Genomic DNA, 27,792 nt, shown 5'->3' with positions numbered 1-27,792 from the left:
TCTACCACTGGCAATACCCAATACTCATGAACCCTCGAGAGATACCTACACATAGATAGGCAAAGAAACCATATCCGACCATAAGTTATTTTCACAACTTGATTCACATTAGCACACAAACAATATATCACATGCATATGAAACACCTACAGCCTTATCCATCGGACACCTACAAAAACTAAAACTGTTTCAGACAACCCTAGTCCGACATCGGACATGTCGGTCGGACTGGCACTGTTCACTGGTCGGAACATGCTACTGTTCATCAAACCGAAAAATCCAACATCCTTATATTTTCGGGTGTGTTTTTTTAGTAAAAGATTATCTGATTTTTATAGATATTTAATAGTATAAATGATGAAATTAACTAATATAAAATTAAAAAATATACTCTATAAAGGTGAGATGATGAATTTATATATATATATATATATTTAAAAAAAGCATCATTTAGCCGTTTAGAAAGCATTCACGTAAAAACCGAGAAATAATTTGGTTAAAAGAACACAACTTACATGCCAATTGTTCATAGAAAATTATTAAATCAAGATAATGATTAGACATCATGCACCATCATTTTTTACCAACATAATAAATGATATGACATTTATTTTTTTAAAAAAGCCAATAATAATTTCGTTTGACATGAATCACGCATGATTCACCACTCCACAGAAACTGATAGAAATCTGGTGACGTCAGTAAAAAGTTTCATTGGACTTTCACGCATCTCTTGAAGAATCGAATAAAGCATAGAAAATTACTAGTTATAGTCCATGCTCCAAATTTTTTCTAGATTCTTGTCTAGATCGATAGAGACATTGTTTTTTCTTTCTTTCTCTCTTTATATTAAAAAAATTAATAAAAGCATTTGTCATGAAACCGGCCATATGCATGCAATCGTTTCTCATCGTCTCGGCAGTTTCCGTGCACCCTTGCGTACGTAACCACGCACGCGCACATAATCTAATATTATGTATTATGGTAATATCATTACCGTCATTTTCATATGAGTATATGACTATATAGGAGGAGTGGACTTATATATCAACTAGCTATGCTTTACTGTGGATAAAAGAAAAATATATTAATATGGTCTAAAATTCATAAAAATCTATTTTTCATTAAATGTGTTATACATCATTTTATATTGAATATTCACTTAATTTGATTTTAGATAATTTGATTTTATATCTAGCTTTCTGTTTCTTAATATTAATAAGTTCGATGAAAAATATGTAAACTTTATAATGGATACGTGGGGCGGCAAATTCACTATCACAACCGCTACTAATTTAAGTGTATATATAATTGTAGTAACTTTAATATAATGATAGATAATTCTTTAAATAAAAGTATAGATTAATGTAATAAGACCGATATAATGGTAAAGGATATAGGCCCGTTCGTTTTCCATTTAATAACCCCCACCCTAGATTCTCTCGTTTTTCGTACGCACGCATTTCGAATTGCTAAACATTGTATTTTTCAATAAAAATTATATATATATATATAAGTTGCTTTAAAAATTAAGATTAATATGTTTATCTATTTTTTATAATTAATAATTAATTAATCATATACTATCCTGTTACCCATTTTCTAGTCCGGTTAAGAACCCACCTCCTGAACGGAGCCATAGTCCGTCGACAGGATATACTGCTACGACTACGACCTCTCCGTCCCTCCAATCATCAACACGCCACACCCTCGCCGCGCGGGCCCGGCGGCGATCAGATTTCATGCCGCACCACCGCCGCCCGCCCGCCCGCGCACGATCGATCTCCGTCTATATAAACGCCTCCGTCCACCCACCGCCATTCCAGAGTCCAGACCACCAGCTAGCAGTAGCCACCACTTTGAGTGAGTGGGCTTGTAGTGGTCGAGAGGTCGCGCCATGGAGGCCGAGAACGCGGAGGTGGCGGTGCTGGTGGAGAAGATGGCGGGCCTGCACGCGGCCATCTCCAAGCTGCCGTCGCTGGACCCGTCCCCCGCCGTCGACGCGCTGTTCACCGAGCTCGTCGCGGCGTGCGTGCCGCCGAGCCCCGTCGACGTGGCCAGGCTCGGGCCGGGGCCGCGGCGGGTGCGGGAGGAGCTCATCCGCCTCTGCTCCGACGCCGAGGGCCGCCTCGAGGCGCACTACGCCGACGCGCTCGCCGCGTTCGACAACCCGCTCGACCACCTCCACCGCTTCCCGTACTACGGCAACTACGTCAGCCTGGGCAGGCTGGAGTACGAGCTGGTCGCGCGCTACGCGGCGGCGGCGCCGGCGCGCGTCGCGTTCGTCGGGTCGGGCCCGCTGCCGTTCAGCTCGCTGGTGCTCGCGGCGCGGCACATGCCGGAGGCGGTGTTCGACAACTACGACCTGGACGCCGCGGCCAACGCGCGGGCGAGGAGGCTGGTGCGCGCGGACGCCGACGTCGGCGCGCGCATGTCGTTCCGCACCGCCGACGTCGCCGACCTGGGCGCCGAGCTCGGGGCCTACGACGTCATCTTCCTCGCGGCGCTCGTCGGCGTGGCGGCGGAGGAGAAGGCCAGGATCATCGCCCACCTCGGCAGGCACATGGCCGACGGGGCGGCGCTCGTCGTGCGCAGCGCCCACGGCGCGCGCGGGTTCCTCTACCCGATCGTCGACCCCGCCGACGTCGCGCGCGGCGGGTTCGACGTGCTGGCCGTGTACCACCCGGACGACGAGGTGATCAACTCCGTCATCGTCGCGCGCAGGGCGGCGTCGAGCACCGGCCGCACCACCGTCCCAGGAGGCGCGCTGCCGGTGGTCAGCCCGCCGTGCAGGTGCTGCGACATGGCGACGCGCGTGCTGCCGGAGAAGAGGATGGACATGGTCGCCGCCGCCGAGGAGCTGTCCTTCTGACGCGACGAAGCTTACGGCCACGGCTATGTAACCCCTGCGTGGCTTGCTTATTCAACGCGCGCCCGTTATGTAACGCTTCAAGTGTATTAGTGTATTACTGCCTACAATAAATGGAATTTCCCCTTATAATTATAATTAGACAATCTCTGTCTCAGTAAATATTTTTAATACGCTAATATAAATAGGATTCAACGCTAAAATTAGGGTTAAGCTAGACAACCTAATATTTATGTAGCATGACTAAAGATGCTTTAACCAAGTCTCTCTTTTCGCGCGCACGCTTCTCGAACTGTTAAATGGTATATTTTTTGCAAAAATTTTCTATAGAAAAGTTGTTTCAAAAAAAATCATATTAATCTATTATATATATTTTAATGATTAATTAATTATGTACTAATACATTATTACGTTTTCCGTACCAGGGTATAAGTTAACTTATATAACCCTCCCGACGCGGCCTAACAAAAGCTCACCCATTTCAGCCAACGTTACAGCGCAGACGGAAGTTATACTGTTATAGTATCATCTCAGGTGTTGTGGCCAGGAAAAGAATGGTTGTAACCACCCATGATACGCGAGAAGTATCCCCACTCAAACCTCTCCTCCAATTTGTTTACCATCGTTTCCTATTTTTCTTTGTATTTCTTTTGCTAAACAAATCAAGTGGCTTTCGATTTGATATATGTGCATATAAACTGCTATTCTACCATTCTCAAAAGCAGTTTTGCTAGTACGCTATTTCTAGTTTTGGGTTCGCTAAAATGTTATTCTCAAACTGATACGACATGCTTAAATATCATTTGTCTTATTTTTTTTTCTAAAAAAATCAACTCCGCACTGTTCTTTTACGTGGAATGACATTTGCACCCCTAGCTCGTTGACTTAAAAAGACTTATTCATCTTGCTCTTAAAAAGACTTATTCACCTTGCAAATTTAAGTGTACAGAAATCCCAAATCCTAACGTAACCTTTACAGTTTTGGTTACGAAATGTTAATTAAGTTAACTAACCAAATATTATTGGAGCCCTTAGAATTATGATTAAGTGGTGTATTGGTGTATATATAATTTTTTACCGTTTTTATTTTAGTTTGTAATAAATATATGACTTAACTAACTGTCTTATTTGATATTATATGCTTTATTACTTTTTGTTTACAAAAATATTTCTTGAATTGCCACGATCATTTGGTAATTTGGTAAACTCACCGGAAAATAAAGAGCAACAATATTTTCTTTTGCATCAAATAGCTCAAATAGTATTTTAACGTGTGCACTAGCTTGAGAATAGCATCCTAGCGAAGCCAACACTAGAAACATTATTTTAGCAAAATCATGTTTTGATAATGGCAAAATACAATTTTCTTGGACTGGACTCTGGAGTAGGGCAGCCGAGCTCGAGCGAGCTTACCTACCTAAGCTCGAGCTCGAGCCTAGCATAACATTCAAGCTTAAAGATAGGCTCGGTCGAGCTCGATCAAGGCTCGGCTCAACTCGAGCTCGGTTCGTATAAGCTCCGAGAGCTCGTTAAGGTAGTTCTTTCAGCAATTTGGATATCTTCCCGTAATAACTTTTTGGATGGTTCGGTGACTCAATCTCTATAGATCGATTTTCAGACATCTACAAAAATTAAAAAATACAACTACTATCAATATATATCCTACACAAGAGGATGAATCAAATAAGTACAAGAAGAGGAGCATACCATCAATTTACCTTGGCAAATGGCAAGCATGTAATGTTCTACAACTTTCAGACTTTGAGAACAAGAGAACAACAAGATAAGTAGAACAAGAGAACAACAAGATAAGCAGCAGTACCACTCCAACTAGACACCTAGTCCATAAAATTCAATGTAAATTAGTAACATTGATCAAGGAACTAAATTCTATATAGTGGGCATGTGGGTGCAAAAGAAACCAAAATGTAAAAACATACAAAGAAAGAAGAGGTGACATACTCAGATCTGGGTCGTCATTTACGGTGGAGGCGGTGGGCTCATGCTGTCTCCAATGAGGCACTTCCAGGACAGGAGTCACAGGAGAGGCGAATGATGGCCGGACCCTTGGCTAGATCCATAGTAGCAAACGCCGGAGCAATCTGAGACAAATCGAAGAGAGCAGTGTTTTGAGAAAGAGAGCAAATAAACTAGGGTTTGGGTATATACGGGCTGTTGTATTGGGACAGGTGGGGAATAATTGTTTGTGTTCGTTGGGCCATTGACTATTTGATTGCTAGCAGTGAGAATTTAGAACTAGAGCGCGGAAGAAATTGGAATGTGCGAAGTGAAAATTTTGAGCTTAAGCTTGACTCGCTAGAGCTCGCGAGCTTTATGATAAGCTCTAGCTCGGTTCGGTTCCTTATCGAGTCGAACTGAAGCCGAGCTCGAGCATGCTCGCGAGCTCCAAGCTTCCTTGACAGCCTACTCTATAGAGTGGCAAATAGGTAAATATCCACCGCCTCCGCCACATCTTCTGGCAGCGGCTCCCACGCATTCTCTCGCCTTCCTCGCCGCCACAGCAGCACAAAGCTCAGGTCACTCATCTCTCGCGAAGGCCTACCTGGGGACCCGCCTACCTGATGGCCGCGGCCCCCATCCCCGCAAGCCCCCAGCCCTTCAAGGTTCGTTCTTTTTGGGAGCCCCGCTGTTTTAATCTGTTCTTGTTTGAGTAGCGTGAGCAACTAATCTGTTCGTTCTGGCGGCGGCGGCGGCGGTTGCTGGCTGTTGCACGTTGCAGCTGATCCTGGGGTCGTCTTCGGTGGCCAGGAAGCACATACTCACCGAGATGGGGCTCGAATTCGAAGTCAGGGTAGGTTGGGTTGGGGGCGCTTTTCTCTTCTGCTTCTTGGGGGTGGCCTCTTTCCGCTCTGCACTGCATTCTCCTTTTGGGGATTTGCTTGTTTTTCTGGACTGTTCCCCTTGAGGATGAACTGCGTTTGTGATTCCAGACTGCAGATATCGACGAGAAGAGCATCAGGAGGGAGAATCCTGACGAGTTGGTGACGGTTCTTGCGGAGGCCAAGGTGCGGCCCTTTTCTTTTCCCCCCTTCATTGGAATTGCTACAGCTTCAGTATAGGCGTTGCACCGGTTTCATAGACTTCAGCATTGGTTGTTAGGATGTGAAAGATTTGTGTGCTACCGTAGTAAATCGCTAAATATGCATTGTAGTGGTTGATGGTCTCTATTCTCTACCCAAGTACATGAATTGTTCAAACCACGGGGTTTCAAAAAAATAAATTGTTCAAACCATGGTAGCTTCAATGGGGTATTTGGTTCTATGATATTGTTTCTATGATGTCAAAGTTTTCCCTATAAATGGAAACTGATTGCTTCGAACATCTTTCAGGCTGATGCTATCATGTCTAGATTGAACATTTCTGATTACCAGAAAGAGGGTGATAGACCAACGCTCCTGATCACTTCTGACATAGTATGCCTTGATTTCCTTTGCTCTGCTAATTTACATGGAACTTGATGCTGATTCCTCATAAAACAATATGTTCAAAATACGCCTATACCTCATTTTGAGTTCTCCTTTGATTTTTCTTTCCTAGGTAGGTGTTCCATGGGGTCGTACTTCAATTTAAATATGACTATTTTTGTGCCTTGTTGTTATTACGCATTTGTATAGGTAGGCTCTTTTCCTTTTGATATCACCAAATCCGTATGTCATATAGATACAATAGTCGATTGAGGCAATGCTGAGAAAATTAGGTTTTAAATTTGTGGATATCAAGATGTGCATTGTCAATGCTCATCAATTAGTACTTTTTTCTGTGTAAATCATAACTTTCACAAGGATGCATGCACAATTCATTTCTATTTCAGCATTTTTTTTGTGGATGTTCTCTTGTGGCTATATTTCATGAGCATGTGGTTGAACATATCTGCTTCATTTACTAGAATATTTGTCATTCGCATTACTGTCATACTGAACTGTAGTTGACCTTGAGGTGGTCGTCCATGAAGGGATTATTAGAGAAAAACCAACAACTAAGGAAGAAGCACGCCAATTCCTGAAGGGTCTGTCCATGTTCCCATGCAACATGCGTCTTATGTTCTTATTGTCCATTGTGTTAATGTATTATTAATTAGTTGAACCATTACTTTCTCCAGGTTACTCTGGCAGCCATGTATCAACTGTGGGGTCTGTAGTTGTAACTAATCTTACAACTGGCAAGAGGCTTGGAAGCCTGGACAAAGCTGAGGTAATTTACTTTTGTAGTCACAAGATTTGTTTGATAAAAGTTGTTTGTGTTGAAGCAGATTTGTCAATGTGGGTGATCCCATTGATATGTCATACATGCAACCAAAGCCCATTGACCAACATCTTTGACAGAAAATGATTCATCCAAGATCTGTAAATGTGTCAAATATCAAAGGATACTTCACCATCCAGTGACTATTGACAATTGTACTTTTTAGACTTGTGTGGCAAACATTGTTGTGTGCATCTATCTAGATATAGCTATTACAAAGCAGATCTTGGCCATCTTTCAGTTATATTAAATTAACTATAAAAGGATGAACTTTTAAAAGATGAGGTGAGTCATTGTATTACTGCAAAGCAACAATTGTTTGTTTTATGATGTTAGTATTTAGGCCAATTTTGGGGCAATTCAGTGGATAATGTTATAATTCTGCCGACCAAAAAACAACTGAATTGTGTATATATATCATGGAAAACTCAGTCATGGTTCTTTTGTCGTATTTTGCAGGTGTATTTCCATGATATTCCAGACGAGGTCATTGAAAACCTGGTTGGTCTCGTTTATTCTACTCTATGTATTTTATCAATAGATTTTTTTGCCAAAACAATCCAACAGTTAGAGTTGAAGCGGCATCCAGTTAATTCCTGGATTATCATCGTAGGATCCCATGCTTGACAAAATTGCAATGTTGTTATGTCACTGACCTGATCTATCTACCCCTTCCATGTCAACAGATTGATGAGGGGGTAGTATTTAGGGTTGCAGGTGGATTGTTGCTTGAGCATCCATTGACATTACCATTTGTTGAAGCAGTGGTCAGAGATCTCACCTTGTTTTTTACAGAACAAGTCTTATAGGTACATCATTACATTTTAAACTAATGCAAACTTGGTCTCCTTCTCATGTAGGTTGGTTCTAGTGACAGTGTAATGGGGATCTCGAAGGATCTTGCAAACAAATTAATTCAGGAAGCATTGTCCGTTTAGCCTAGTAATATTTGGTGCTCTAATCATTTACCACATTTTTACAACTTCCAAAGAGATACTTATTGGTGAAAACACGTCAGGGATATGATGGTCTACTGGCACCTAGGATTTTTTTCTGTAGTTCAAAGCTTTTGAAGGACTTCAGAACCTGACACACGGAGATACTTGGTGTCCAAGAAGCCAAGGATACTTCTGTCTCTCTGTCTGCTGCTTTCATAAGATTTCATCATTGTATTTCCAGTCTTGCACCTAGAGATGTAACGGGGACCGATACCCGATTTCCCATGGTGAATTCACCTATTAGGTGATAAAGATGGGTGAAATATAGTACCCATGGGGATACAAATGGTGCCAACTTCATCCCCGTCGGGGATGGCGGGGATGGGGACGGTGCACCACTCCCCGTCCCCGTTCCCCGCGGTGACCCGTTTATACTGTTGAGGGATCTAATCCGGGCTTTAAATATGGTTTGGCCCAAACAGATAAAGCCCACCAGACATGCTATATAAGCCAAACCCTAACACAATAGCTCTCTGCCTCTCTCTCTTCACTTGACGCCCACATCCTGACGCGTCACCCTCCTCGCCGCGCCAGCCGCCCTCCTCGCCGCGCTAGCCGCTCGTCGTGACCTCCGCCTGCAGCGCGGGTCGCCTGTCGCCTCTCCACTTGTCGGTTGCCCCCGATGCGCTCCCCTCTCGTTGCATCGGCCGCTCGGTAGCCGTCACTCTGACGCGCCGCCTCCTTATCCGTCGGCGTGTTGCCTATTCTTTCCTTGACGCGCCGCCACCTCGTCCCTCTCTGCCGATTCACCAGCGCGCCACTTCACGGGGGGCGCCTGGCCGCCCGTCGCCTCTTCGCTCGACAACCGCCACCTCGACGCGCCGCCTCCTCTTCGCCCAACGCGTCGCCGCCCCGTCCCTCTTTGCTCGTTCACCAGCACGCCGCTTCACAGGTCGGGGAAAACTGCTTCACAGGTCGGGGAAAACCACGGTGAAAAAATCACAACGGGGATCGAGGATGGGTTCAGTGTAAGCCCCGTCGTGCTTCACAGGGACGGGGACAGGGAAATTTTATCACCACGGGGACGGGGACGTGGTGATGATCCCCGACGGTGAATTTCCCGTTGTCATCTCTACTTGCACCTATTAACTGAATATATACTATCATTGTGAAGTGTTCAATCTATATATGCATGAGGAACGAGAATGGCAAAAGAATTGTAGCCTCCGTCTTTTTCTTATGTTTATAAGTCAATATTTGAATTTTAAAACTTAAATTTGGAGTTAATTTTAAGGTTTTTCATCTTAGTTTAGATATATAAGAACATATATATATATAAGATTTATCTATAAATTAATTTTTAATTGTTAATAAGCCATTTCACTTATTCTTAATTTCAATAAAACAATGAGGAGCTATATAATTAACTCAAAGACTTGTGTATTCCCTCCGCCCCGCCGGAAAACAATCGATTTTGAGTCCATTTCTTGTCCGACAAAAAACCGATTTTTAGAGTGGTCAGAGCTGTTAAACAATAGCAGGACAGTAGGTTAAACAGTAGTAGTACAGCAGGGGTCTCATCCACGGTCCACCGAAGACCGAGGCCACCAGAAAATCAACGGGCCTCTTTCTCTTGGAAATTGTTAATGAGATAAAGAATTGTTAATCAATTATTGCACTACTTTAATGAGGACATAATAGACATTTGATGGCACTTGCAAATTCCTCCTTGGGAATTCAAGAATTGGTTTTTTCCCGGACGGTAATGAGGGCATAATAGACATTTGATGTCAATGCAAATTCCTCCTTGGGAATTCAAGAATTGGTTTTTTCCCGGACGGTAATGAGGGCATAATAGACATTTGATGTCACTGCAAATTCCTCCTTGGGAATTCAAGAATTGTTTTTTTTTCCGGATGGAGGGAGTAGCACTTTGCAGAATTTCTTTGAAATTCTGGTGTTACTAGAGGCCCTGGGATGTTTGGCAGTGACCGAACGGCACTCAATTACTTCTGTGCTGCAAAGATCGTATACTGTGCTTGTCTATCATGGGGTTGCTTCACTAGGAAACACATACAGTGGAGTATTATTTTATGCTACCTCCGTGTATGTTTTAACGTATACTGCTTTTAACTTTTAGACTCGATATTTGACCGTTTGTCTTATTAAAAAATTAGTGTGTATATATATATATATATATAATGCTTAAAACACTTATTTTAAATAAGTCATAACAAAATAGATGATGTTTTAAAAAAATTGATTAAGATAAATGGTTAAATTTATATTAAAAAAAGTCAAAGTGACGTACCTGTAAATATGGACGGAGTACGATATAAATGTGAAGCCCCATACATGAATGATCAGTCTCTGTGATCAAGCTTATTTTGTTTTGGAACAGACAAGTTCTCCGGATCCCAAATGCTACTGCAATCCATCCCACGTCAAACAGAGGAAAGCCTAGCCTTGAGGCCCACAAAGGAAAATCCGAGCAGAGCCGGAAGATAGGCCCATTAAAACGAATATGGGCCAGTCAGGTGAAACTGCCTTTGGGCCTAAACCCTAATGGGCCGCGTGTAGTGGCACTCCCATTTCGGGCCGAATTGTTCGGCCCATATAAATTGGGCCCAAACGCCGGCCCGTTTCTTCTTCTTCTTCCTCGTCACGGTAAAACGGCGGCAGCCTCCGCCGGCGACCGGACCGGACCGGCTCGCCGCCTCGCTCCTCCGGCGACGCCACCACTTCGGCTCTCCCCTCCCTGAAGCACCCACGCGCGAGCCACCGAATGGGGCCGGCGGAGGCGGGGAGGGCGGCAGGGCTGGCCGGCCCGCTCGGCGAGCTCCTCCCGCCGGTGGACTTCTGCTGCGCGTACGGCTCCACGCTCCTCCACGCCCGCCCCGACGCGGCCTCCATGGTCGACTACATCCTCGGCGTCGCCGACCCCCTCCAGTGGCACTCCGAGGTAGGTGAAGGTGACTGACCCCGCCCTACTCCTTCCAGATTAGTCCATCTAGTTGATCCGTATTTGGTTTGGTGCGATCTTGGATTGATTCTTGGCTGGCTGATTGGTGCAGAATTTGGAGAGGAACCCCGGGCACTACTCCGGCTGGATGGCTCGCCTCGACACCGGCGCTGTACGCTCCCATTTCACACCTCCAAATTTCTCTCAGTTGCTGTTGTTATTTGCTCATCTAACTGTGTGACTGATTGAATCTTGGCTGTGGAAGTTCAGATTACTCGGCTTGCGGATAACATCGGTGTTGGAGTGTACTTCAATCCATTTGTTGAGTGGAGGGACAAGGTAGCATATATGCAACAAGGCTCATGCATTTTTTGTCTGATGCTTTGAGTGCACTGTGGTTTACTTGTGTCCCTGTGTCTGCATTGAGTTTTGAGTGAGAATTGTAGCTATGTGGATGCAGAGGATAAAGTACGGGGTGGTGAGGATGAAGGACCTGGCCATGGATGTCTTGACCTGGGACCGGTTCTACCTGAGCGGTCGACTGCAGAAACCTGTATGTATGCCCACTTCTCATTGCTGTAGGAAGGGGAAAATGTGAGCAGTGATAATCTTGTTTTGTTTTGTCAGCGCGGTAATTCGTGGTCCATGTTATATCATTGTTGGTGCTTGGTTCAACCTTTGTATATAATACCTCCATTCCGAAATATAAGTATTTCTATATTGTTTAGCATGGATTAGAATTGAGAATAATAGACTATGGCACCCCTGAGTAAATGAGGAATCGATGGGGGTGAGAGGATAGATAGGGATAAAATGAAAGGAATTTTGAATGAAAAGTGATTGATGTGATAAGTAGTATTGAGAATAGTGCCAAAAATGTTTATATTATGGTATAATGATTCAAATATTATAAATGCTTACATTTTAAAATGGCTTGAGTACCTTCTATTTGCAAATTTGGCATTATGGCTAAATGTCTTTTGTATTCATTTAGGTTCATGTTCTTGTTGATAATTGGGATATAAGGAAGGTTAACACAATTAATCTGAAAATGGCAACTTCAGCTTCACTACTACTCTTGCCAGCTGAATTCACTGAGGTTTAGTATCAACGCTGTCGTTTACAACCATGATATTGTCTAATGGATTCTGCTCTTGACTGCTTGTTTTCATCTTCCCTTTTTATCCTTTTGTGCAGTATGACCTGTACGCCCAAATTTGCAGCTTATCATACATGGGTGATTTAAGAATGCTCTTTGCAGAAGACAAAAACAAGGTAATATTAGAAAGATGTACTCTATCTTGTTATCCTTAAAATATTCCCTTGAAGTTATTTCTGTTCAGTTTAACATTCCTCACAATGGTCACAAGTATGTCATGTCTGAAAGACAACTCTATTATATGCTTTAAAAAGTGGATGACATATTATTTTTTTAAAAAAAAATAAGGGCCACAAAAGAATCAAATATAGCATGGACTGTTTGGCACACCGTATGCAACTATTGCACCCCATTCCAAGTGTGTTGTATGTGATATGTTTCCTTACTCTGCCATAATCACTGGTATGTCATCCTGCACATGCATGCACATATGGCATATGAATTGTCTGTATAAAGCAAATTAGTGAGTCACTGCTGTTTACTGGGAAGGACCGACAAGATAATTATTGTTCATCCTTATTTTGTCTATGATTACAACATTGCATTAATGGAACTTGTGGTTTGGTGCCAACTCTGCTCTGAATCAGGTCAAGAAAATTGTCGAGGGTAGTTTCCAATCATTTCAATTGATGTACAAACCGCAGATACAAGAGTACATTGCTGAAGGACTACTGAAGGCATCGTCTTATGGACAACAGATGGCTTTCCAGCAGGTCCTTGTTTCCTTTTTCTATAAATTCATACAGTTTTTAGAAAGAGTGAAGTGTTTAGCCTCTCACTGAGTGCATCTCTTGCTATCACAATGCATCGTTGGTGGCCCACCAGGTTATATTGGTGTATCCTTGCATCCGAGCTGATCGTTACTGAAAATGTTCCAATATCAGCTAAAGTTTGTAACTTGTGTAGATCCTGATAACTGATGTTTCTGCATGCAAAATGTGATATATCTACCTCTTTTGAAACTGGACAAGTTAACTTTTTGGTACTGTATGAAAGTTCTTTGAAATTTCACAAACTGAAATTAAGAGTTATATATTTACAGGATTGTGGTGCATCTTCAACAATCGAACTGTTCTCTTATCTCCCATGGACGATCCAAAGGCGAATGCAAGGAAGATTTGTATCAAACTGCATTGTTTCATTTCCAGAAACGCCAACCCGCACCGTTGTTTCTTCAAAAGAAGTGGCAGCAACCTGTGTCCGGAAGGCTTTGAGGCGCCGGGTAATGGTCTCAAGTGCACGTCAAGCGGTGTCTGGACTGCTGGCATCAGGCGGTGCTGTTGCTGCTAGATATCTGGGGAAGAAGATTTCCAAAGCTTGGAAATCCAGAACAATTTAAGTTGTTGCTAACACCTGAGACTGTAGAAGCCTTTGTTAGTTATATGGATTTAGGGTAGATTTTGCTTAGTCACATGGATTTAGGGTAGATTTTGCTCTTAGGTCAATATAGGATACAGTCTTAAAGAGTTAAACGCATGACTTCAAATCTTCAAATCGGTTTGGAGTTTGGTTACTGTCAGAATCTGGTGCTATTGCCCAGGCAAGCCACAATTTCTTTAGGATCGATCACTTAGCATAATGATACAGGTGACCATACATGGCACACTATGATATGAGACGTGCCCGTCCACGAAATTAAAACTTCTCTTGCTTGTTATCATCATTAAAATGTTGATGTGATGGTTTCCATTTCATACTTGTCAGTGGAACTAAAATCTCATAGCAGTTTGGGGGGAAAAAAATTCCTACATGAAATTAAAGACTTCATTCACGGCAAATTAGCATTAGCCAGAGTCCAAATTTGTGTTTACATATAATGGAGGTGTGATCACACAATTCATCAACATCAGAATCCAAAGGTTCTAACGAACTGTACGGTTAATGTACCTAAAAGTCTACTAAACGCTTCGGGTTGTTTCCTGTCTTGTTCGGCCGGCTTGTCCGACTTCAGGATATCACTTGAGAGGTCTCAACATCACAAGAAACTAAATCTCAGCTAGTCTTCTGGAGCATCCGTCTGAATCTGCTCATGACCTTCTGACTAAGATCATTAACTTGCATTAAGAACCCTGCTAATTCTGAAAAAAGTGGAATTTTCAGGATTATCATGTGCTATACAAAGCAGAAACATTTTCACATCAATTAGCAGATAAGCATAAGGATGAAGGATGGTTGGGTAGAACAGTTGTCAGTTACCGCCTTACCGATAAGTATCCTCACATGAAGATAGCTAATGCTTATTTTGACCTGTAAGATCGTACGCTTGATTGGGCCTAAATGCATAGAACGGCTCAGGATATTAGACTAATCTTGGAGTTGAAGCTAAAATATTGACTTTAAACTAATTTTGATAAACAAAGTTAGCTGAGACATACCTGATTGCAATTTGGACTGCTCTTCAAGGCCGTGTATAGCACATTTTGCATAGGTAAGAAGTCGCACATGACGTGGTGCCCCTAGATTCCCTAAAATTGACCTCAGCAATCCACTGAAATTGAGATCACAAGCAAGAATGGATATGACAAAAACAATGATGAGATATGCACTCTGCCAAACTATGGCTTACTCTGTTCGAAGTATGGTGAGAAAGTCAGGTGGCAAAGACTCCATAAATGAAGATATATCATCCATTCCCAGAGAGTTCAGGTCCTGCTTTAAACGCATTCTCTCTTCAATAGACATTTGTGTTCCTAGAATTGATTTGCTGATGAACATCATGACAATTATGCAAAGGTTATACCAGCAATATAACCAGGATGTAAATTATGAGATGTAAAAGACTAGTAAATCAAATACAATAAATGAGCTCCCGTACGTACGAATCAACTCAAGTTATAATGCTAGAATAAAAAACTTTTTTGTCAGAGTTCTCATGTCTAAATTTATTCATAGCTCAACTGTACGTACGAATCAACTCAAGTTATAATGCTAGAATAAAAAACTTTTTGTCAGAGTTCTCATGTCTAAATTTATTCATAGCTCAACTGTTAGACCGCATATCTGTAACAAAATCATAGAATAAATGATGCAAGCATTATTTATGTAAAGAATGAATGTCTTAAATACTAAGCCTTTGAGTACATAAGTTTATTATATAGAGAACCAGTCCATGCCGGATTTGTTCAGATATAGCATAAGTGCCTAAAGTACTAATAAAGAGTACAGTAATTTTCCTCAGTGCTTATCTGTTGTTCATTTTCTTCTTTGTTTCAAAGAATCCAATTAATATTTGAATATTTTGCATAAGACCGAAAATATTTTCCACACTTTACAATTTGGACATGTATGAATCAGGTTTGCTTGGGAAAAAGGATTCATAATAAGCATGTACCTTTCTATAGTCCTCCCAGTGAATAGTACAGGAAAGTACTTAGCATATTTACCAACACCAAACTGTTCACCTAACTCCATAATTTTTTGAGAATCCAACAATATCAATGCTTTCCACAGCTGACAATAGTTCAATCTGAACTTTTGGTCTAATTCTTTATAAATTCCATGATCAAGCAGCACTGCAAAAATACGTGTCACTTAATCAACTAAAAATAATTTGAAGCTCACTACACCAAATAGAACAATGAGAATAACTAGAAGATATTAAGTATCTACTCTTGAAACCAAATGCTTCCCAACAACTTAGGTTCTTACAGTATAAATAAAATCAATATAGACATGCAGGAAATGCCAAAAAGAGCACCTAATGAAAATCTCCCTTGGCCTTGAGGAGAAACTAATATATTTCCAGGATGAGGATCACCATGAACAAAACCATGTACAAATATCATTTCCCCAAAAAGTTGAATTAATGCTTCAGCTACCTGAAAGATAAGCATTAGAAAGATACAATAGCGCAATTTTAATATAAAGTACAGTGAACAAGAATACAATAAACTAATATCCTGCTTTGTTCAGAACTTCGGGTTCTGCTATTTCCTTAGGTAATACACAAATGAGTGCCAGGTATACTCCCTAAAGGAATACAATTGTACAAAATGTGCTACATCAAAACAAGTGAACCAAAGAGTGAAAAATGCATATCATTTTCTAAATAACCTTGCCATGAATCCATCCATAACACATTAAGAAACAGTTTCAAATTGTGAAATATAAATGCCTACAAATTCATAAGCACAATAATTTTACACCAACACCACATTTTATAACATGTTGGTGTGCACTTATGTGCTTGTCTGTTTGGGAACCCCTTCTATTTTTTGTCAAATTAACAGCAAGGAAAACTTTCAGTATAAACAAATGTATTTGCTAAGCACTAAGAAGGAACCTTTCTGGGACTGATATCTGATTTCCTTAGGGAGTCCAAGTTATCAACCTGTCACAACAGTAAGAAAAATATGTTATGTTCATGTTTTCTTGCATTACAGAATTTTCAGATACAACAACAGCTAGAATAATGGAGGTATTGTCATATTTCCTCAGTACCTCTTCCTTTCTCTGCAAAGAAATTCCCTATCTTTTTCTGTATCTTAAGTGAAGTTCAGAGTATGTTTGGCTAATGGATGAAATCCAACTGATTGATGAATGAAATTCCATATGAAATTTATAGTATTGCCAAAGGGATAGCAATTTACCTTGTAGCCAGAACAAAATTCCATTGTCAAAACCTCCTTGCTTGTTAGTTCCTGTAAAAGCTTTAACTATAGTCAAACTGATACACAAACCTAAAATATTACCACCGTATCCACCAAAAAATTAAAATGTGATACACAACAGATGAACCAAATGTATTAGCATAAGTTCGAATAATTGCCATCTGTCAAAGAAAACTTTACTTCAGCAACAAAAAATTTGAATTAATAATTCTTTTAATTTTGGGTTTGCTTCATGCACTCAACATGTTTTTTTCTGGTAGCCAAATGCTTGTTGATGTTTAGTTCTACAAAGTACTAATCTACGCATCTCAAAATACAATCCACCTATTTCTTGAAGTTCTGGATGTTCATTTCTTGCATGATGTAGTAAGTCATTAATTTGAATGTAATTCAATATAAAGCCAGGATTTTAGTGAACAAATTTATCTGCATTCACATCTACTTACTTTAGGTACATTTTGATGGTCAGCACTAGATGACTTTAAGGGCTATAGATATAACCATAAACACGACAGGTCTTTTTAAGCACTAGACACTACTGGCTGGAGATGTTCAGCAAATACAAGTTTGATAGGCTCCATACCCAAAACACTTGTGGTACTTTGACAACATTATTTTTCCTGAAGCAGCTAGCTGTTCTCTCAGAATTTTTAGCCTCTTGTGTAAAATCTGCAACACAACATACTGTAAGTTCTACAAAACAGAAATACCAGATTTAGTAAAGCTATAGGCATCGTGAAACCTTTTCAATGTCAAAATCAACTAAAGGGTTCCAGAAATTTCTTAAACGTCCAAAACCCACATCAGTAGATTAACCGAAGTTTGGTGCAAGTGAAATGCACGAGGAGTGCGCAACGGAGTGAGAACACATCATGAATTATTTAAATAAATTAAATGAAAACCTATAATGCATTTAACTGTTGTAAAAGTCATGTTATATACACTGATTTTTTTTTTAAAAAAAATGTGTGTGTACAGATTGATTTTAATAAACACAAGATATGGATGATTGTTCTTAGATTCTCTGGAAGGAGAAGGCAAACTGATAAAATAGACAGTAGTAACTAGTTTTACTGAATGTAATGTTATAACTCGGGGAAAATAATAGATGATTCTATACAGCATGAACATAGAAAATCAAAGAAAATAATTTAAACAGATACAGAGAAAATAAAGCAATAATAATAGAATGAAAGAAAACTTACCTAGTTCCATTGACATGGTTCTCTCAAATTCAGTCAATAACTTCTCAAACCTATAATCAGGAAAAATCTGAAATAGAAAAGCATCAACTTTTATCCTTTTTTGCAGGGTCAAATTTCCAATTACAAAAATAAAGTATTTTTAGAACAAGATAAATTCAGTAACTTTGTTAAACATAAGAAAAAAGTTGACCATACCAGAGAACTCGATTATTGTACCAATGGTAGTCAAAGTCAAAGTACTTTACTTATCAAAGTTATCCAATTATGACAACTACCATAAAAGGCTAAACAATGTCAACAACAGTACTGGCATCAAGCTAACCAGTAATAACCACAACTCAATGGCTTGCTTTGGATTGAAGAACGTATCGGTCACCTACTCACCTTTTCATTAATAACACTTTAAACTAAAACACTGACATGTACAGCATCCTAAAGCATATATTGGCACATGTCAAGCTAAAAAGAAACAAATTAAAATTTTAAGTTGTTCAAAATATGTATGAACTACTAGTGTCAAGCTACAAAAAAAGTGAAGTGCACTAGCGGTCCTTAAATTTGTCGAGGTGTGTCATCTAGGTCCCTATACTCTTAAATTGCACTTTAACGTCTCTGAACTCGATTATGCGTCCATTAGTGGTCCAAACCAGCCTCGGGATGACTTTTTAGCCGATGTGGCATCGTGACGCGGATGGTGCTAGCCAGCTGAAAGGTGATATTTGCAAGCTTGTTCTGAATCATGAGGGAAAAGGCAGGTGATAGATCTGCAAGGCGAAGCTGAAGGTGAAGGAGTTGGAGGAAGGCAGGTTGCAGGACAAGCAGCTAGTAAAGAAGATGAATGTTTTGATAGAAATTGGTAGTGAAATTCTTCTATTACTGAAATGTTTTGTAGCTTGCTGTGTATGTATTTTGGCCATCAATATATATGCTTTGTTCAGGAATGGCTGAATCTGTGTTCAGAAATGTAGTGGCATGGATTAAATGTAATGTCATAATTTGTGCAATGAAATGATATGGTTATGGCCTTTGTTGAATGGAATGAAATGGCCTTTGCTGCTATATTGTTCACATGAGAAAATTTAACCTGATTTAACATGAATCCCAGAAAATTGAGGTAACTGAATCCCAGAAAATTGAGCTAGCTGAATCCCAGAGTACATGTGACCAATCTTTCTTCCAGAAATCCTGAGACAGGACATACATTACTAGATAAATTGCAGTGCCATCACAATTATATTCCAGATCACTACTGGAGCTTAAACCACTGTGAGTTGCATGTACCATCTCACTAAAGATTAGATTACTTCTACCATCCCAGAAAACTATGAAACATCCCAGGAAACTATGAAACAAAAGACAAAATACAAGTATTTCACTGAATCGAGAGGCAAAAGGCAGCTGGTAGCACCATCCACGTCACGATGCCACGTCGGCTAAAAAGTCATCCTGAGACTGGTTTGGACCACTAATGGACGCATAATCGAGTTTAGGGACGCTAAAGTGCAATTTGAGAGTATAGGGACCTAGATGACACACCTCGACAAGTTTGAGGACTGCCGGTGCACTTCACTCAAAAATTAATTGCTTGCTTAGGAATTAGTATTGCATTATATATTGTTCTCTTTTTTCTCACAATTCCAGCAATACTAGTGCTTCAAGAATGGTTTGTTCTCAGAATTTTAGCAACATTATTGATGTTAACAAAGCTGGAGTTTTAATCACTATTTTAATTGGACTGATCATAACTTGCTCTTCCTTCATTACTGTATACACAATAGTAAATACATGGGCAAAAATACTTTTCACACATTCAATGGGCTAGATGCACAAAATATTCAATTTGCAAATCATCGAAATCCCAAAATGATATATGTAACATACCCAAGAGACAGATTTTGACAAGAAAGACATAGTCATTATGTCTATCTTCATGCGCTGCTCCAGCCCAGGATATTGAACCTAGAAGACACAATTAAGATAGAAGTCCTCTGATGGATTAATATATATGGACATCAACAAAGACAACATTGCAGGACATTACTGGGAAAAATGAAATGGCATTTCAAAATTGAATATAACAGGAAACCCCTTGAGCAAATTTCACAAAACCCCAGATTTTGCAATCATTTTCAAGTTACACCACGTTTTAGGGGGAAATGCTTCATAAAACCCCACATTCATAACTAAATCATTCATTTGGCTATTATACTTATACATAATACATGTGTTAAAAAAATAATAAGGTGTATTTTCTAAGTATATACACACATTGGCCACTTCAACAAACACCATTTGCCAATTATACTATTAGGTTTGGATTTATATAATTCATACCCATGATCCTGCTACTAGGGTTTGCATCTTAAACTTTTCCTGCTAGCTAGTAACATCAAAACTCAATAAGAAAGTGCAAGAGATCAGTTAATGCTCTCAGTCAAAAGAATTGAGATGAACTATTTATGTTCACATCAATGGATTATGGATGGCTTAGCTGACTATGTAAAATTAATGTATAAAAGTTTCATATTGTCAGCTAAAGGTTTAGACATTATCGACCAAGTTAATGATCAAAACATTTCGAGTCAATCCAGCTTTCTCATTGCCTGTGACATCTAGAAAAATACTCTAAAATTATGTGTAAAGTGTTTGATAAATGACTAGAATATGAAATTGACACATCTATAAAGATCCAGGGAAATAAAATCTATTAAACAGCTCCTATCCTTAAAGAAAATTTTTGTTCGTAAGCATCCATAAATTTGATAGATCCCTGTGCAAAGCTATAAGCTAGAAGTGGGATGGTGGATATAAATTTGGTAGGTCCCAGTACAAGTTATAGCTCTGGATGGTGGATGTAACATAAATGCAATCTCTCTGATTTCTCTCTCTTGAGAGTGTAAGTGTGTGATGATATCAAGCTGGACAGTGGACACATTTCAATAGTTTACATAAATGTATTGCATAGAGAGCACTGTTTGTTTCAATGGTGAAGACAGAATTGCATTGAACCAAACAAAAAATAAAACATCTTTCAGAAAAGAAAATGGAACACATGAAAGAGGTACAGTATTGAAAGCCGCCTACCTTTACAGCTACTTCCTGTTTGTTTTTCAACCGACCTCGATGAACCTGAGCAATTGATGCAGCAGCAATCGGATGTTCATCAAAATCCAGGAATCTGATACTCAAGTATTAAATTTTAAATATTCTCACCTGATTATGGGAATTATGCAACTACTAACAGAAAATTTCAACAAAATTATGAGCTAGAGGTACAATTGACAAAAACTCTCAACTGATTAGTTTAATTAAGACCCTGGGTAAATCAAGCTCGTAAGAGCACCATGCATTCACCCTCAATTAGCCTAAAAGTTAATCATGGTTGCTACAGATGGTCTCCGAAACCTCATATGAAAAGCTAATTAACCCAGCAGTACTAGTTAAACGTGGACGAATTGGTCTAACGGTGTTATAGAGTTAGTGCATATAATCATTGCTTAATGCAAATGGCAAGGAGATGAGACTAGCAGTCTAGCACTAATGTCAACCACCCTAGCTAAGCATCCTAACATCCAATAACAGCTAAGAGCAAACTTATGCATAATCTATTCTGACTACAGTAACCCACACCAGATTAAATGTCAGGCCAATCACAGATTATATGCTAATGAGATACAGTGAAAAGCATGCAAAAAGAATATGATAACCCAGAATACATATATGACACAATTTTTCTTTGAAAAGAAAAAAAAATTGAGATGGTCTCACTTTCCTATAACCACAGTCCACAGCTCTGCGTAGCATACTATGGATGACAATCAATTGGGAAAACCATGAACTTTTAATACTTACATGCTATGTAAATCATTGCCAAATTTCTGCTCCAACACTGTTTTGATATCTTGGAAATTGCACGGAGTTGCCTGAATTATTATAAAAATGGAGAAAAACAAAAACTAATGTGGATATACAGTATACACTGACAATAAGGTAGAAAGTAACTAGTCAACCTGATCTTGTAGGCAAGAGAGCGTTGATGAATATTCCTTTGGTACTTGTCTTAGTGATGAAACAAATTGACCAGCTTTTACATAAAACCCTCTATTTGCCTCGCATAGTTTAAGTAGCCTTTTTGCTGAACGCAAATGAACCTACAATATACATGTTAACATAAAGCATTTACAGAATAATCAAATATTATAACCATCTGAGAAGTCTGGCTACTTTTAACAGCTTTCAAAATGCCACGTGTTAAATCAAATACACTATAGCATGCTAACCCTGATCAAACTTCAGAAAACATAATATACTCAAACAAGCATCACAGCACCCACATCATGCAACTTTGTTTCCTTGAAAAATACAAAGAAAGGGAGAGAGTTTGAGAGATCTGATTGATGACCTTCTAAAGTATAAAATATCAAAAAAAACGAAAAACTAAAATTGTGTCAACGAGTCTGTCCAAATCAAGTTCAATTCAGTTTCGAGTTCTGAAAGAAGCAATATCAATGAATGATGTTCTTTCTACAAAAATGATTTTGAATTTGTAAGTAGAATAGATAAGGCTGTTAAAAAACAGTTGGTTTGATGCTGTACAGGAGAAAAAAGGAAACTGAGTGACAGCTTCTCTTATCCCCAAATTCCTCTTATGTCTTCTTCATCTGCCAACTGGTAGGCCTATGGAAGCGACAAACAGTGCTAGGAGGTCAGGAGCAAAAGGTCACATGGTGACATAGCTGTCTAAAACTCCTAACATCCTATCAAAAGAAATCATTCTGTCACAATCCTACGACTTCAATCTCCACATTTAAGAAATTAATGGCTGCACTGCTACCTACCTAATAATCCATGGGACCATGATCAACACAACAAACCAAATTACAGTTCTCCATCTCCACTAACCAACCAGCCTACGCGTGCACACCGCACTTCACAGCAAGTCCGCAAACAGTACAGAACACAAACCTCGGAGCGCTTATCCCGGTAATCCGCCGATCCATGAGCCAGCCCGCGGAGCGAGTACTTGTAGTCCACCACCACGAAGCCAATCTGCAAACACCCAGCCGGCAACACTGAGCACGAGAGCGCCGCACCGCGCGGGGAGAGAGAGAGAGGTCGGGAACAAACCGTGTAGACGGCGCGGGAGGAGCGGGCGACGCCGTGGAGCACGGAGGGGGCGCCGCGGCGGCCTTCTTCGGAGGGGGATACGGCGGGCGCAGCCGCGGCGGCGGCGCCCGCTGCGGCGACGAGGAGGAGCGGGCCCCGGCGGCGGCGGAGCATCGCGGCGTGCAGGGTTTAGGGTTTAGAGAGCGTGGAGGGAACTAGGGAAGAGCAGGGGTGCAGAGTGGTCGGGAAGAACCCAAAGGTTGTCTGTCCTAACTCCTACGGAGAAGAAAACGTAATTGTTTTTTTAATGATAATCCTAACTAAAATTGTTAAAATTTGTGGCCTTGTTTTTTATTTCTGTTTATATTTATAAAATAAAATTAAAACTTTTAATCTTAAATTTATGATTGATTTTAAAGTTTTTCATCGTAGTTTATTTTTCAGTTTTTACTTTAGATGACCAAAAACACATATATAAAAGTTTATTCATAAATTATTTTTCGTTACAAATATATTGTTTCACTTTATTCTCACCCAAAGGTGACCACCTAGGTTTTATAATACAATTTTAAATAACGATATGTTATACTGGTTTAAAAAATTTTAGATTATAGATCAAAAATTTTGGTCAATGTAATACACATTAGAATATAGAATGTCTCCATATTCAATATTTTTCACACCCTCCAGATCCATTATTAACCCCATCTCTTCATCCAACAAACCTCTTTCATTTCATAAATCAATTCCAAAGACTTCTCTGTACCTCTCCTTCCTACAACTAGACATTTGACGCGCTTTGTATGCCCTATTGGTGAGCCTATAATACATTGAAATAAAAGGTGTATATATAGATAAATTGATTCAAATATATCCCTGCTAAAGCCAGAGGTATATCCATTATACATGCACCTCACCTAGGCAAGACTAACACCCACCTAACCAAGCCCAATAATCAACACACAATAGAGCATGCTCCTGGTTCACATATAAAAGCTGATATATCTCTAAATGGGCCCATGTGTCATAGATAGCACATCAAGAGGTGGTCTATAAACTAACCACACAGAGCTCTTCCTTTACAGCCATCCCTCTACTACACATGTTTACCACACCTGCTATTCATTGTACGCCAACACAACTCAAGACCACCACATACAACATTTTCATTGTAGGATCGTAAAGGGTCTTTCCCACCTCAAAAGCTAGCCATTGAGGTGAGGGGTTCCCCCACTTATATCCTAGTTCCATTGCCCCTCCACAATCAATGTGAGACTATTCAACAATCACCCCCTTCACACATTGGTGTCCCTCAGCCCTTCAACACCCCTTCACCGTATCCGGGCTATCACCAGCCCACGGTCTATCAAGTATACAGGTCCCGCATCCCCGCAGGCACCCTACGATCCATCGGGCCAGAGATGTTAAACTAGCCAGGCTCTGATACCACTTGTAGGATCGTAAAGGGTCTTTCCTACCTTAAAAGCTAGCCATTGAGATGAGAGGTTCCCCCACTTATATCCTAGGTCCATTGCCCCTCCATAACCAATGTGGGACTATTCAACATCCACTGCACCAGAACGACAGGAGCTCACACGACATAGTAAATCACCTATAGACCACGACCACCAAACCATATGCATAGAAAACAACGATAATGACGTGTCGACAACCCATATACGCACGCTTGCTCCACGCCTTCGCATGTTGTGAAAAAGCAAGGCACCTCACGCAATGCACGACGAAAAAGCCAAGGCCATCGTGCTCGTAGGAAATTAAGGCGTCAAGAGAGGGCTCGAAACGGAGGTCTCTAGAAAGCCATGGTTGACGTGGATAGTGTGCGAAACGGTCACGCCCCAAACGCTGTGGAGGCACCAATCCAGGGCATGTTTTAATTTAACGGATAGTGTTTTAATGGTAAGATATATATGTGCCCCTAAAAACTATTGACACGAAGTACACGTGGACCTTGTATATTTTTCACGGTAGTGTTTCTTTTATGAGCGTGCATTTGCATAGTAGTGACAAGGAAGAAATTAAGAAAATATATTTACCAGTGAACCCATAAAAGTCGTGATGTATATGACGATAGAGTTTTCTTTAGTACCAAATAGCATAGTAACTAGGTTTAACATCGGATATAGTGACGGTAAAGACACGGTGTAACGACCCCACCAAGTAAAAAAAAGAAAAATTAAGCATAAACATCACTTTTAAAATAAAATTTGTCCTTTTTTTCTATTGTTTATCATGGTCAATTACTGAGTTTACTGTGGAATTCAATAACCCTCTAAGATTTAAACGGTAAGCTAGGTAAACCACGCCGACAGAGAATTAAAGGACATTTAGATATTTTAGTTATACTTAGATTTATTTATTAATTAAGGAATATCGACGGTATATACGTTTAGATTTATTTGTATTTATATAAATCTAAATAATAATGAAAAAAATACGTTATGAGAAACGGAGGTAGTAATGCACGTACATATATCGATCATTCACCAATATCACTAATTTTAAGCACGATCGAATTTCCTCCTCGCCTCGTCGGCTCGACAGGTGCATCGATCAAGGTTGCATTCTTTTAATATATCTTTCTTTGAATATATATATTTAGCGAAACGTTTCTGTATAAAAGTTTCATCATCTTTTGTTTTTCTAGAGCATGTTTTTAACTTTTCAGACATTAATTTTACCATTTATACAATTAAATAACTATTAAAAAATTATACAATCTTTCGTATACACTTGTTGAAAGTACAAACTATATACATATAATTGGATGATATGTTTATACTTTCTGTTGGATAGGAGCAGAAACAATTATGTAAGTGTTTACACCTTAGACATGAAGAGAGTAGCTACACTTGATAATAGTATCTAACTTTCATATATATATATGGGGGGCGAGAACGATGGACCAATTCAAAGGCCGGGCTCAATAGCCAACCAACCATCTCCAGCCAAATGTCACACAAATCCATCTTCCAGCTACAGCCCCAAGCTGGCTACAACGACGATCACCCGGCGATTTGGACAATGCAAATGCAGCCAGCATGCAGCAAGCAGGGCCGGCCGACCGATACGATACACTGCAATAATTAATTAAGTAGCTCTACTGCCGGCCAAAGCCAGCTAGAAAGAAGTATATATACATACGACCGTATATATTATTCGATCGACCGGAGTACCGGAGCTAGGTACGTAGTAGGCGACAGCAATGGCGTCGTCCTCCAGGACGGCTCTGCTGTCCGCCGTGCTGGCCCTCCGCCTCCTCACGCTGGCCCTCCTCGCGGCGTCGCTCGCCGTCATCGCCGCCGACAAGTTCGCCGTCGACGACGACCACAAGTTCACCTTCAAGGACGTCTACGCCTACAGGTCTGCGTCCAGCATTATTAGGTCGTGCTCTTCCAGTTGATAAAAGAAAAACTGTTTGATTTTTTATCGCTATTTATGTAAATACACAATAAAATTATCTCCTACAAAATTGAAAAACTGAAATCAACTTCTTACATAGAGACATTTTTTTAAAAAAAAATACAACATGTTTATAAAAGACCAACCATAATTTTGTAGAAAAGAACGTGGCCCATATATATTACTCCTCTTCCAAGTTCCATGCATGTGTGTCATCGTAATTAACACTGAAAATATTATTGTAAATCTCCGATTGCCTTAATTATGACAAGTAATCCGAATATTTCGCTAATGACCGAAACTGTCACGATGTTTTCCCGTTTGGAAAAATATGTAAAAATGGAGTTAACTTTGCCGTTTAATTCGTGTTGATCTGTCGTCGTAGGTACGTCCTTGCAGTCGCCGTCGTTGGGTGCGTCTACACCCTGATACAGATCCCGTTCGCCGCCGTCGGCATCGCCAGGAGGAAGGGGATGATCGGAGGCAGCGAGGACGTGGCACTCTTCCTCGTCTGCGCTGACGTGGTAATTCATCTACATTAATTTTTTTAAGAACATATATATTTCTAAAACTAAACAATTATACTCCTTCCAGTCATTTATATTCAGGGAGATCCAACCAACATCATCGTTTCGTTTATGCTTATTATAAGCAAACAACTTATTATAATGAACAACAATAAAAATAAACCTAAAACTAAAAAAGTTTTAAATTTAAAATTCTGCTTATATTTGTAACTTGTTGGCCTTAAATGATGAGGGTGTTAGTTATTACACAATGACATCTTTGATTAGCGGAATGTTTAGGACAAAATTTTTAACCATTCCAGGCAGGGGCGGATCCAGATACAGGGTAACTTGGGCTTGAGCCCTACGCCTGGTTGAAAAAAATATATTGCAAAAAATATTAAATTTTAGTTAAAATTTATTAAAAAGGCATAAATTTCATTGTTGAGCTCTAGGCTTAGAAAATTTCTGCTTCAGCCACTGATTCCAGGCTACATATGTTCAGGTTTGTATAAATCTATATACATACGTAGGTGTTCACGTTGCTGGTGGCGACGGGGGCGGCGGCCGGCCTGGGCTTCACCTACGACATGAAGCGCTTGCTCGGCGGCTCGAATCTGCACGGGGAGCTGGCCAGGTTCCTCAACCTGGCCTTCGTCTCCGCCGGGCTCATGCTGCTCGCCGCCGCCGCCATGGCGCTCGTCGTAATGCTCTCCGTCTACTCGCTCGTCCGGTGATCGATCGATTCAGAGAT

At 40.3% G+C, this 27,792-nt stretch overlaps 5 protein-coding genes and 1 long non-coding RNA gene across 7 annotated transcripts; 4 read left to right on the top strand and 2 right to left on the bottom strand.

Moving 5' to 3' along the window:
- The first annotated feature begins 1,842 nt into the window (after window positions 1-1,842).
- Window positions 1,843-2,990, top strand: LOC121055712 (nicotianamine synthase 2-like). Its single transcript, XM_040528643.1, has one exon. The coding sequence runs from the start codon at window positions 1,898-1,900 to the stop codon at window positions 2,870-2,872; it is 975 nt and encodes a 324-aa protein (XP_040384577.1). The 5' UTR covers window positions 1,843-1,897; the 3' UTR covers window positions 2,873-2,990.
- Window positions 2,991-4,244: 1,254 nt separating this feature from the next.
- On the bottom strand, window positions 4,245-5,249 carry LOC107305250. The gene is made up of 3 exons (XR_001551369.2): window positions 4,832-5,249; window positions 4,577-4,707; window positions 4,245-4,491 (listed from the first exon to the last, which is right to left on the bottom strand). It is a non-coding gene; the product is annotated as an uncharacterized LOC107305250 (long non-coding RNA).
- On the top strand, window positions 5,232-8,533 carry LOC102706421 (7-methyl-GTP pyrophosphatase-like). Its single transcript, XM_006662923.3, has 9 exons — window positions 5,232-5,493; window positions 5,610-5,681; window positions 5,821-5,895; window positions 6,220-6,303; window positions 6,827-6,896; window positions 6,990-7,081; window positions 7,592-7,633; window positions 7,819-7,899; window positions 7,993-8,533. Exons 1-9 carry the CDS (start codon window positions 5,452-5,454, stop codon window positions 8,068-8,070), a joined length of 636 nt encoding a protein of 211 aa, XP_006662986.2. The 5' UTR covers window positions 5,232-5,451; the 3' UTR covers window positions 8,071-8,533.
- Window positions 8,534-10,826: 2,293 nt separating this feature from the next.
- LOC102716546 (phosphatidate cytidylyltransferase, mitochondrial) lies at window positions 10,827-13,822 on the top strand. The gene is made up of 8 exons (XM_006663456.3): window positions 10,827-11,032; window positions 11,145-11,204; window positions 11,303-11,371; window positions 11,493-11,585; window positions 12,027-12,131; window positions 12,230-12,307; window positions 12,779-12,904; window positions 13,234-13,822. The coding sequence occupies exons 1-8, from the start codon at window positions 10,856-10,858 to the stop codon at window positions 13,528-13,530; spliced, it is 1,005 nt and encodes a 334-aa protein (XP_006663519.2). The 5' UTR covers window positions 10,827-10,855; the 3' UTR covers window positions 13,531-13,822.
- Window positions 13,823-13,935: 113 nt separating this feature from the next.
- LOC102716266 (aarF domain-containing protein kinase 1) lies at window positions 13,936-23,376 on the bottom strand. Of its 2 annotated transcripts, XM_015842206.2 has the most exons (16): window positions 23,134-23,376; window positions 22,972-23,055; window positions 22,017-22,157; window positions 21,859-21,929; window positions 21,091-21,184; window positions 19,888-19,965; window positions 18,007-18,073; window positions 17,385-17,470; window positions 16,781-16,831; window positions 16,474-16,521; window positions 15,889-16,009; window positions 15,523-15,703; window positions 14,758-14,895; window positions 14,567-14,679; window positions 14,396-14,464; window positions 13,936-14,269 (listed from the first exon to the last, which is right to left on the bottom strand). In XM_015842206.2, the coding sequence occupies exons 1-16, from the start codon at window positions 23,284-23,286 to the stop codon at window positions 14,184-14,186; spliced, it is 1,581 nt and encodes a 526-aa protein (XP_015697692.2). In that variant the 5' UTR covers window positions 23,287-23,376; the 3' UTR covers window positions 13,936-14,183. The 2 variants fall into 2 exon arrangements, with proteins under 2 accessions (XP_015697692.2, XP_040384576.1); XM_040528642.1 differs by lacking the exon at window positions 13,936-14,269 and having other exon boundaries at window positions 14,567-14,656.
- A 2,959-nt stretch (window positions 23,377-26,335) lies between these two features.
- On the top strand, window positions 26,336-27,775 carry LOC102706696 (CASP-like protein 4D1). The gene is made up of 3 exons (XM_006662924.1): window positions 26,336-26,493; window positions 26,918-27,056; window positions 27,572-27,775. Exons 1-3 carry the CDS (start codon window positions 26,336-26,338, stop codon window positions 27,773-27,775), a joined length of 501 nt encoding a protein of 166 aa, XP_006662987.1.
- The last annotated feature ends 17 nt before the right edge of the window (window positions 27,776-27,792 follow it).

This window comes from Oryza brachyantha, chromosome 11 (genome assembly GCF_000231095.2).
Source record: "Oryza brachyantha chromosome 11, ObraRS2, whole genome shotgun sequence".
Taxonomy (NCBI): domain Eukaryota; kingdom Viridiplantae; phylum Streptophyta; class Magnoliopsida; order Poales; family Poaceae; genus Oryza; species Oryza brachyantha.
Note: the sequence above shows the minus strand (reverse complement) of the source record. Positions and strands in the feature narration are given on the sequence as shown.

Coding starts and splice junctions, on each gene's coding strand:
- LOC102716546 (XM_006663456.3), top strand. CDS start 10,856: ATGGGGCCGGCGGAGGCGGGGAGGGCGGCAGGGCTGGCCGGCCCGCTC. Junction 11,205..11,302: donor CTCGCCTCGACACCGGCGCT/GTACGCTCCCAT, acceptor GTGGAAGTTCAG/ATTACTCGGCTTGCGGATAA. Junction 11,586..12,026: donor GCGGTCGACTGCAGAAACCT/GTATGTATGCCC, acceptor GTATTCATTTAG/GTTCATGTTCTTGTTGATAA.
- LOC102706421 (XM_006662923.3), top strand. CDS start 5,452: ATGGCCGCGGCCCCCATCCCCGCAAGCCCCCAGCCCTTCAAG. Junction 5,682..5,820: donor GGCTCGAATTCGAAGTCAGG/GTAGGTTGGGTT, acceptor TTGTGATTCCAG/ACTGCAGATATCGACGAGAA. Junction 7,082..7,591: donor GAAGCCTGGACAAAGCTGAG/GTAATTTACTTT, acceptor CGTATTTTGCAG/GTGTATTTCCATGATATTCC.
- LOC121055712 (XM_040528643.1), top strand. CDS start 1,898: ATGGAGGCCGAGAACGCGGAGGTGGCGGTGCTGGTGGAGAAGATGGCG.
- LOC102716266 (XM_015842206.2), bottom strand. CDS start 23,286: ATGCTCCGCCGCCGCCGGGGCCCGCTCCTCCTCGTCGCCGCAGCGGGC. Junction 23,056..23,133: donor CCTCCCGCGCCGTCTACACG/GTTTGTTCCCGA, acceptor GGGTGTTTGCAG/ATTGGCTTCGTGGTGGTGGA. Junction 14,680..14,757: donor CTCACCATACTTCGAACAGA/GTAAGCCATAGT, acceptor TCTCAATTTCAG/TGGATTGCTGAGGTCAATTT.
- LOC102706696 (XM_006662924.1), top strand. CDS start 26,336: ATGGCGTCGTCCTCCAGGACGGCTCTGCTGTCCGCCGTGCTGGCCCTC. Junction 26,494..26,917: donor AAGGACGTCTACGCCTACAG/GTCTGCGTCCAG, acceptor CTGTCGTCGTAG/GTACGTCCTTGCAGTCGCCG. Junction 27,057..27,571: donor TCCTCGTCTGCGCTGACGTG/GTAATTCATCTA, acceptor ATACATACGTAG/GTGTTCACGTTGCTGGTGGC.